Raw genomic sequence first — 9,632 nt, forward strand, 5'->3', positions numbered from 1 at the left:
TAATACAGCAAAAAAAAAAAAAAAAAGGAAAAAAAGGTGTTGAATAGCACTAACAAGTCCATTCCATGTATACGGGCATTTCTTTTTAATGAACTAATCTTATATTCAATACCATTAATAGGTAAAAAAAAAAAAAAAAAAACAATAATATATAATAAAAATGTGTGAGAGAGAAAGAGATGTAATATTAATTAATGTTTAAAGCAACCTCTAGTCTAGTCTTCTCCAATAACAACTCCCCTTAGAAAAAGTAAGAGCCAAGACGGGACAACATTTTAGACAACAGTGTTTTGATTTGCTGTGTAGCATTTTGATTTGGAAGAAAAGAAAAAAAATAGGTAAATTAAAAGAATATCTACAAAATTCACACCAGCACATTTTGTTGGTTTTAATTTTTGAACTGAAAGATAATGTGATGCTTTGTGTTAGGAATAAAACTAGGAAATGGTATTTGATCTTTTACAATGTACAAGTGGCAACAAATCCATGCTCCATGAGAACACAACTTAAATACTTCCAGCCGACAGGTCAAGCTGAATATTTTAGCCACACATTCTCTACCTTTTTAGACATGAATGAGAAACCTATATATAGAAGTCCAAATCCCCCCCCCCCCCCACACACACAAAACAAACAAAAAAACCAACCCTTTGACTTCAAATAATGTCAAAATGTTAGTTTCCTGATGACACTTTATTCCCAAAGAGGGTAATTGGGCTTCTACTTGTAAGAAGTAAGGAAACTTAATTTCTGCTGAATATACAAAGAATAAAAACTGATACCACTTAAATTATATATTTTTTTCCACTAGACAAGCAATGGAAATCATGCTATCAATACAGAAGAGATCTAATTCTACTGGTAAATATCAGCAAGTATGAATAGCGCAGTGCAACCAGTACGTGTGTTTTCGGGAACAATCCTTAGTGTGACATCGTTGGGGTGAACTTTATTTCTCTTCACACCATTGGTTCTCCTTGCGTACCTGTGTGAAACAGAGTGCAGATTTAGGTTTACACAGACTACAATAAAAAAAATAATTTACAGGTGCTCTGATTGCTGTACATTTAAAAGCAGACATGTAGTATTATCACATATGACCAGCAAAAACTTCTACCCTACAGGTTATGTTAAGATGACAGACACTTGATAGGGACAAAATGAGGCAAATATTACTTAGTACAAAAGTTTGTGTATTCCATTTTGACCTCTATATCAAAAGGAAATGTACTGCCTGCCCAAAAAAAAAAAAGTCACACACCAACATTGGTTTGGACCACCTTTTGCTGTGATCACAGCATGCATGTCATGGCATCGTTTTAATAAGCTTATGCAAGATCACATTCATCCAAAGCTGCATTAATTTCTTGCCAAGATCTTATATTGATGATTAGACATTAGGAACTCTGCCTAATGTGCTCTTCTCCAGCACATTCCAAATATTTTCAATAGAGTCAGGTGTGTTTTGGGCCCAGTGAATCCCAGCATTGTCATCTTGGAATATGCCCACGCAATCAAGGGGGAAAAAAACAAAAAAAAAACACTGAAAATAACCTGGTCATTTGGTATATTCAGGCAGTGAGCTGACCATGTTTTGGCGCACAACATTGCTGAACATAGACCTGACCAAAAGAAACCCAATAACACTGTTTCCACAAGCTTTTACAATGGGCATTAGGCATGACGGGCATATCACTTTTTGTGTGAGAACATATGACTCACTTATTATGGCAGCTGCACTCTATTTTGATACAAGGAATAAGTAGCTTCATTATCCAACTCCTATGAAGCTCTCAGATCACTCGTTTAACTTAAAATGTGTATTAGTCATAATGTTTGCAGTAAATGACAACTGCATCGAGCACTAGTCTTTCAAATCCGTGTTCTGTTCTTTGTAATCAACTGCACATAAGTTACATCATCACTTGTTATAAAATCCCCTGTGGGACATCCCAAGCAGTACCTTAGACAATTAGCTAAACCTGGTCCGAATGTACCTTGCATTTTAAGAGTGCTTAGCATGTCAACACAAGCCATAGAACTGAGAATGAGTTACAATTACAGTGATATTATAGTGAAAGAAAACACAGTCAACTGACAGACGAGTTAAACAATCTTGAAGTTATATTAAAAACACCACCACGCTACAAAATGGCTAAAAAATGATTAAAGGAGACCTCTATCAATTGCCTATGTGAAAACCCTATTACTTAGCATGTCTCTGTACTATTATACATCTTCTCGCTATGCCTATTTATTTTGAATGTTCAACAAGTCAGGTAAGGTAGGGTTATACAAGTGATGTCTGTCTTCATCAATGTGTATGTTTTTCTTTCTCTTTGTACTCGTACACAAAAAAGGACCCTGTAAAACAGGCTGTTGTACTTTAAAGGTTTGCGTAAAATAAAAATAATTTAAAAAACAAAGTGCTGCATAAATAAACTAAGTTTTAAAGTAGTCATTGCCTGTACAGACTGTGATTGTGTACATTTTAAGAAAAATGCTACCACTTTTTACCAACAATATTTTAGACATACAAAAATAATGCTCTAATGGCCTTGCCCACAGCCTAAATAGGCAAATAAAAAGTTTAATAGGTTAAGACTAATATTTCCCTTACCTGAGCTTCCTCTTCCTCTGTGAAGTCATTTTTGATATTAAATGTCTTCCTGATTTCTTCTGGGGTTTTTCCTTTAATCATATTGGCAACTGTTTTGCAGGTGACATCTAGTAATCCTTTGATGTCCAAATAATTTGCTGCCTAAACAACGAGACAAAATGCATGTAAAGGAAAGAACGAAATAACCCATTATAGAGAAATGCAAATTAATCCTACTCTTAATCCATCCGCGTATGCCACCATAATGTTTACTATTGACATTTTTTCTGCAGAAATGGCAACAATCATGGGAAAAAGGAAAATATAAATTTGCAGTGTCCCAACAAAGCTTACTTTTTAATAGAGCAGAAAAAAACATGAAAATAAAATGCAGCCTACATTCCTGGTTTCTTCATTACCAACAACTATTAACCTATTTAAAGCTAACGCTCATTGAAACTGCAACAGTTAATCAATAAGGTCGATAATAATCGATAATGAAATTCGTTGTCAACGAATGCCATTATCGCTTATTCGGGCTGCTCAAGTTACAGATTAGTGTGACGGTAAGACAACACAGCCGCTTGTGAAAATGGCGGAGTACAGGTCAACTGGCAGCAGAAAAAAAGAAAAAAAAGTGCATTTTAAGTAATGGGAGCATTTTATGCATTTAAAGCGGAGCTGGTATGGTCTGGAAGTACCATAGGGCATGTGAAAAGAAAACACACTGGTGTCATGGATGAAGGCGAAACATCAAAGTTATCAGAAACTGTGTAATCATCATGTGAAAACTTATTCTATCTGATTAACCGGAAAAAAATTCAAATTATAATTGCCCGATAAATCGATTATCAAAATAATTGTTAGCTGCAGCCCTACACTATTGAATTCACCATGGAAAAACCAAACAATAATCTATTAATGCATTAGCTATAGCTTTTAAAAACTCATGAAAACAAACCAGGATGAGTTCAAAAAGTGTGCCCTGGTCCACTTTGAGAAACTCTTGATCCCAAACAGGGATATCATCTGTCCTCTTCTCTTTGTTCTCATCATCCTCAGGCGGTGGAGGGTCATCTTTGTGATGCGTACACCACTGAATTACCTATGTATATATAAAAACACACACAAATGCAGAGTATAAATTTCAGTCCTGTGAGCTAGAGAGATAAACAATACAATTTCCTTTGCTTAAAAGACACCCAATAATTATTTGACTACTATGCTCACTGGGCACAAATAGATGCATGCACAATCATTTTGCAAAAACACCTGAAAATCCTAGAAATCTGATCATACTTGGTGATAATCTTTTATAAACTTTTGTACGTCGCTCTGAATAAGGGCGTCTGCCCAATGCCGCAAATGTAAATGATCTGCCAGAAAAAAAAACAACATCTAATTTATCAGCTAACAGACACTAGCGAGAATGTTATCCACTTACTACTCTGAATAGGGATGGGTCTAGTTTACATTTTATCAATACCGGTACTAATCAATGCTGTTAATGATACTACACTGTATAATTTGGTGCAAAAAGACAAGCTGTAAAACATACTGAACATTTTAAGTTATTTAATTACTGCTGAACTACTAGTGGGGTGCACAAATGCTGCTAAGCAAACAGAAAAATGCACAAAGTGAGAGATAAAAAGAGAGCTTTCCTCAGCATACCACAGCACAACATATTTGAACAGCATGTGCATAGAGATGCAATTCTGGCATCTCTAGCAATTAGACTAACTTATCTATTAGCTACAATACCTGATCCAGCTTGATTTCACCACAGTAAAGGGCAATAAATCCTTCACTATAAATTTAGAGACAGCCCAATGATTGCATTTAAACACACACACACCGCACACACGCACAGATATCAGACGTACGTCGAGCCAATGTCGGCCACTTGACGTTTAGGAATATAAAATGACAAGCAGCAGCTCCTAATTCACCATTAACACCGAAGTATACGAAGATAAAGTGACAATAACAGTATTGTTTGTCCTGAAGCTTATCAGTAGTCCTGTTCCAATTAGGTACCGGTCCAAAAAAATAAAAAATAAATAAATTGTTCTCGGTAACCATTGGCAATTATGAATTACCACTAAAAGACAGGGAGTGCTATTTATTGTTTAGCACCCCAATCAGTGGCTAAATTATCCTAAGACATGGCACAGCCTGCATTGTCCGAATAGTTCCAATATAATGCAAAGTGTGTCTGCCATTTAGCAGGTACGCCCAAGTTGTTTGTGGACCACAGCTTTAATACCACTATGCCTTCTCAGCTCAAACACTGGGTTCCTGGGAGTTAAAATTGCCAGAACATTCTCCTCCACACTGACCCAGCAGGGTTGTGTTCTCAACCCTTTTTAGTACTCAAACACCTCCAAATGCATTGCCATACACAGCTCTGTTGAGTTAACAATTGATAAGCCTACAGGGAAAAAAAAGGCAACCCAACCCACTAGTTCCATGAAAACAACCTAGGGCTGGGCGATAAATCGATTTTATTGATTAACTCGAATGTGTAGTTTACATCGATCTGTTTTAATAAAAATCGGTTTTCTCTTTAATGTCCGCCGACGCTCCCCTCTGGGCTCCCATAGTTTCGAACCAACTCATTCCCACCCTCCTCCCCCCGCGCGTTTGCCAGAAAGAGATACACAAACAACATGGCAGCGAGCAGAGAAGAACTCGTTCCCAAGAAAAGTTAAGCAGCCGCATCTTGAAAATACACGGTTAAGCAGCCGCACTTTGTTTAGTGTTGCGCGTCCAATCGTACACTTACGGTACGGGTGGTGGAAGCGACCAAAATACATGTAAAGACGCTTCAGAACGCCATTTCCGTTAATAAACAGAAAAATCAGATCATTTAAATCACCATATTCAAACACTCATAAACACTCATTTTACTGTGGAGTTTTTAAGAAAAGTAAAGGCAAAATCACTCAAAACCTCAGGTGCATTTTCAATCATGTTCCACATTTAAACACTCATAAAACATTTTTCTTTGTAGGTTTGCTAATTTTATGTTACGTTACGTTCTATTTTCACAATTTACAAAGGCAGGGCCTGCCATCTTGTATTTTTGGCTTGTTGTTTCTGATTGCACTTTAACCCAAAGTGGGTTATAATCCCAGAAGGGTAAATAAACTTTATTTAATAAAGTTAAAACTTTTTTTTTTTTAAATGTGTGTCTCATGCAGATTGATTTTAAGCAGGGGGAAAAAATCTATTTAAAATCGCAAATCAGATTGTTTGTGAAAAAAAATCGGGGATTTTTCGGGGATTGGTAAACTTCTGATCAGAAGGTCACAAGTTCAAATACCAGCAGCAAGCTGCCACTGCTAGACCCTTGGCCAAGGCTCTTAACTCTGAACTGCTTAAGTTGTATAAATTAGTTAATTGTAAGTCGTTCTGTGTCGACAAAATGCCATAAATGTAAATGTTATGAGACAGGACAGGGAGCACACCCATATGACCATCAACAGGGAAGCAAGTCAACAGCTTCACATCACTAAGCCAGTGTTTAAAAAAAAATAAAAATTAAAAAAAAAAAGCTCAAAAACATTTTATTCCTCAGATGGCTGAAGGTAAACCTGTACAACTGAGAGCATCCTGAATGGCTGCCTTAATGCCTGATATAGAAACAGCACTGCCCTCAACTGCAAAGCTCTGCAAAAAGAGGTGCAGACATCCCAGAACATCATAGGAGGTGAGCTTCCAGCATCTGTCTGACACGTGAAAAAAGCAGAGAATCACAGGATACTTGAGCCCCAAACTGTTTGATGCTACAAACAGGCAGACATCAAAGCATCAGGTTCTTCCTGTAGGCCATCAAACTGTCGAAATCAAACCAACACCACACATAAATTGTGCTCTCTCTCGCCTATTTCATAGTCCTAACTGGACAACAAATGTCTGTGAGTTTTGATCAACACAACATGCAGCAGGAGCTTTCATTTGTTACATATTCATTATGGCACAATACACCATCACCAGTCCAAGCTTGTTGGAAACTTAGAGTCAAAGCACAAACACAGCTTGTGCTTCACAATATGATGCCCATTGAGAAGACAGGGTTAAGGGCTTTGCCCAACAGTGGCACCTTAACAGTGATGCATTTTAGCTTCCATCTTCCCTGCTACTAAAAAATGCTGTGAAAGTTGTCCCATACAAAGCATAAATAAGTTTGAATTAAACAGTGTTGTGTATCTGAGCTTCTTTGCCAGGAAGCTTTTAGCAAGTATATCCAATGCTGTTCAACACCACACACATGCAGGTATAGTTCAAATTTAATTTCTATTTCATAATAACCTTAGCTAACATATAATGCTTGCATATTAATCCAAACCTCATTTCTGCTGTATTCCTGGTCTTATTAACAAGTTTAACAGCAAATTCTAATAACATGCTAAATCTAGACCACAGACAAGCCAAAAAAACAATGTTAATTGTTAAAAGCGCTATACAAATAAAAATGAATTGAAAAATAAAACAGCATATGTACACAATGTGTTTCATATGTTTTTCCACATCAATTGCTACTGACAGTCAGCAAAAGGACAAAACAGTCCTTTAACACACAATATAACAAACCTACAGTATATAAACAATAAGCAGCAAAATAAGTTATTTTCATTTTACAGCATATGGACAGGCAAAAAAAAACATTTCTGGCATATATTTATTGTGATCAGCTTATGTAGTAATAATAAGGAAAAACAATGCTGCATAGATGGATATCAAACCTTTTTGAGGATGGCTGCATTCACATTTGGAAGAGGAACAGGATCATCATCCCCTTCATCATCCATGCCTAAATCTATTAGACAAAGTCAGACCAAGTTAAAAAAACTGGCACACAAATATTCTTTAAAATATGGGACCCTAAAAACCCGTCAAATTCAAATGTGGCATGCAGGTGAAAAGCAATACAACGTTTTTTTTTTGGTAATGTAGACCTGCAAGGACACAGTGCTTAATAAATTATAATAATAAATCGATTTGTGGTGATTTTTATGGTCCCCTTACATTTACATTTATACATATTCACATTTACACACGCACACACACACACACACACACACACACACGAACCTCTGTAACATGTTACTTACTTTCAATTGCTTCAACATTAACAAGGGTGTGGATGGAGATACCAGTACCATGCTACTTACTTTCAATGGTTTTAATGTTTTGTTATGGCTTATCAGTTACTTTAAAATAATCAAACAATGTATAAATTAAATCTATAACAAATTAGCAAACAGGGGCAAGCATGGCAAAATATTTTAAGTAACTTACCTTCCAGCATTGTCTTTATAGTTACAGATTGCTTGGCGATTTCAACATCCACTTCAAACATTTCTCCATCAGAGCTTTGCAGCTTAATTGTTGGCATCTATAAAAAAAAATAAAAAAATAAACATTTTATATATCCTACAATTGTCAAAAACCTACAGTTGTAGCACTTAAGACAGACTGATATGGATTATCTGCTGTCCTAAATAATCCAAACTGACTTTTTCAGACCATTCTTGCCTTATACATCTTGCTTTTGTACAACAATAATAAAAAAGAAATTACTCAGTGTAGTAGTAATAATAAAACAATTACATACGGCTATTTATCATTAAGAACCCTTATTTAGCTAACACTGAGAGCATATTATATTAGCTAGCTAACCAGCTCACGAACTAGTTTGTGTTGTCGCCACCATTTTAACAACATTGTAAAACAGACATGTTTGCTATCATACCGAAAGAGCTTCATTTGCTAGCTAGTTCTCACTAGCTCTTATGCTAATAGAATGAATATTCCTACAGTATGTACGGTAGTTAACTTATACAATACCACAGCAACGGTTTATTGAATTTACAAACATATATTGTCATGTAGCGTAGCGGCTAGCTAACAGGTCTAAATCAACTATAAGCGACAAGCTAGCTTGTAGCTGTTATGGGTATCAAGGCCTAGCAACGATTAATAAACAATTAAGCAAAACGCAAACAAAATTAAGTATTTGCCATTAGGACTTATTGTCGCAAAAATAACATTCCCATAACATACATACCATGTACTTAATATGACTATATCCCTATAGAATTCAAAAACAAATTGTGACCGTCGAGAAGGCCCGTGACAACCGCAAATCCCCTCGTTGCCTCCCTTCTTCTTCTTTTCAGTTATTGGCTGTTAGCAGACCAGCTTTTGGTGCATTACCGCCACCAACTGAATAGGAGGGTGACGCATCAATGGGGAGAACTTCTCTGATTTACTTAAGGATATTTTTTTTTACAGAAAATTTTGTAAATCAGTCATGTTAATCTTGTTCACATTCATACTGTATAGTTTCGAGATTAGATCTTCCATTTTTGTATGCTTTACGGTGAAGGAGTATATGTTGACTATAATCATTTCATGTTTCTTGTTTTCCTATATGTACTGAATGACTTGACTTGAATGCCCTATTCAAAATCGAGTGATAACTGTGTCCTCTATCTGCTCATTGCAAACTGTCCTTTCTGTGTTAACTTGCTTTTTTTATGCTATATAGGTGTCTTCCCTTGTGTTAGGAAGGTTTACTATCTAGTTTGAAGGACCAATTGTAAGGAAGTTTCACTATCTGGTGTACACTGATCAGGAGGTTGTACTCACCCTAGCACGGCAGTAAAAAAACAAGGTATAGGATTTAGAAAACTCAAACTTTACTGGGTTAAAGATTATTCGTGTGTGGTGTGATTCTTGCTGTCATCTGGCCTTTTATGCTCTTGATAGAGAACGGTACACTGTGATGTCACAGAGGTAACTTATCATGGAATGGTAAACTGTGAATTTCTTCCTACACCTTTTGTTCTCCGGCCCTCTGTCCTTGCCATGCCATTATAAAACTTTCTTTCCTTGATTAGGTTGACTTCATATGTATGTTTTAATGCTTATTTAGCTTATTTGGCAACAGTCTCATTGTCCTCCACTCCCACTCCATACCAAAGTCACACTGAACTTCATGCTGTGGATTCTGAGTAAACGT

The 9,632-nt window shown here is 36.3% G+C and overlaps 1 protein-coding gene across 2 annotated transcripts; it reads right to left on the minus strand.

Annotated features, from left to right (window-relative positions):
- Window positions 1–373: 373 nt before the first annotated feature.
- On the minus strand, window positions 374–9,327 carry skp1 (S-phase kinase-associated protein 1). 2 transcript variants are annotated; one of them, XM_046868322.1, is made up of 6 exons: window positions 9,260–9,327; window positions 7,907–8,003; window positions 7,351–7,424; window positions 3,561–3,704; window positions 2,621–2,761; window positions 374–985 (listed from the first exon to the last, which is right to left on the minus strand). In XM_046868322.1, the coding sequence occupies exons 2-6, from the start codon at window positions 8,001–8,003 to the stop codon at window positions 950–952; spliced, it is 492 nt and encodes a 163-aa protein (XP_046724278.1). In that variant the 5' UTR covers window positions 9,260–9,327; the 3' UTR covers window positions 374–949. The 2 variants fall into 2 exon arrangements, with proteins under 2 accessions (XP_046724278.1, XP_046724277.1); XM_046868321.1 differs by lacking the exon at window positions 9,260–9,327 and adding an exon at window positions 8,676–8,832.
- Between the last annotated feature and the right edge of the window lie 305 nt (window positions 9,328–9,632).

The sequence above is a fragment of the Silurus meridionalis genome, chromosome 15 (genome assembly GCF_014805685.1).
Source record: "Silurus meridionalis isolate SWU-2019-XX chromosome 15, ASM1480568v1, whole genome shotgun sequence".
NCBI classification, from domain to species: Eukaryota; Metazoa; Chordata; class Actinopteri; order Siluriformes; family Siluridae; genus Silurus; species Silurus meridionalis.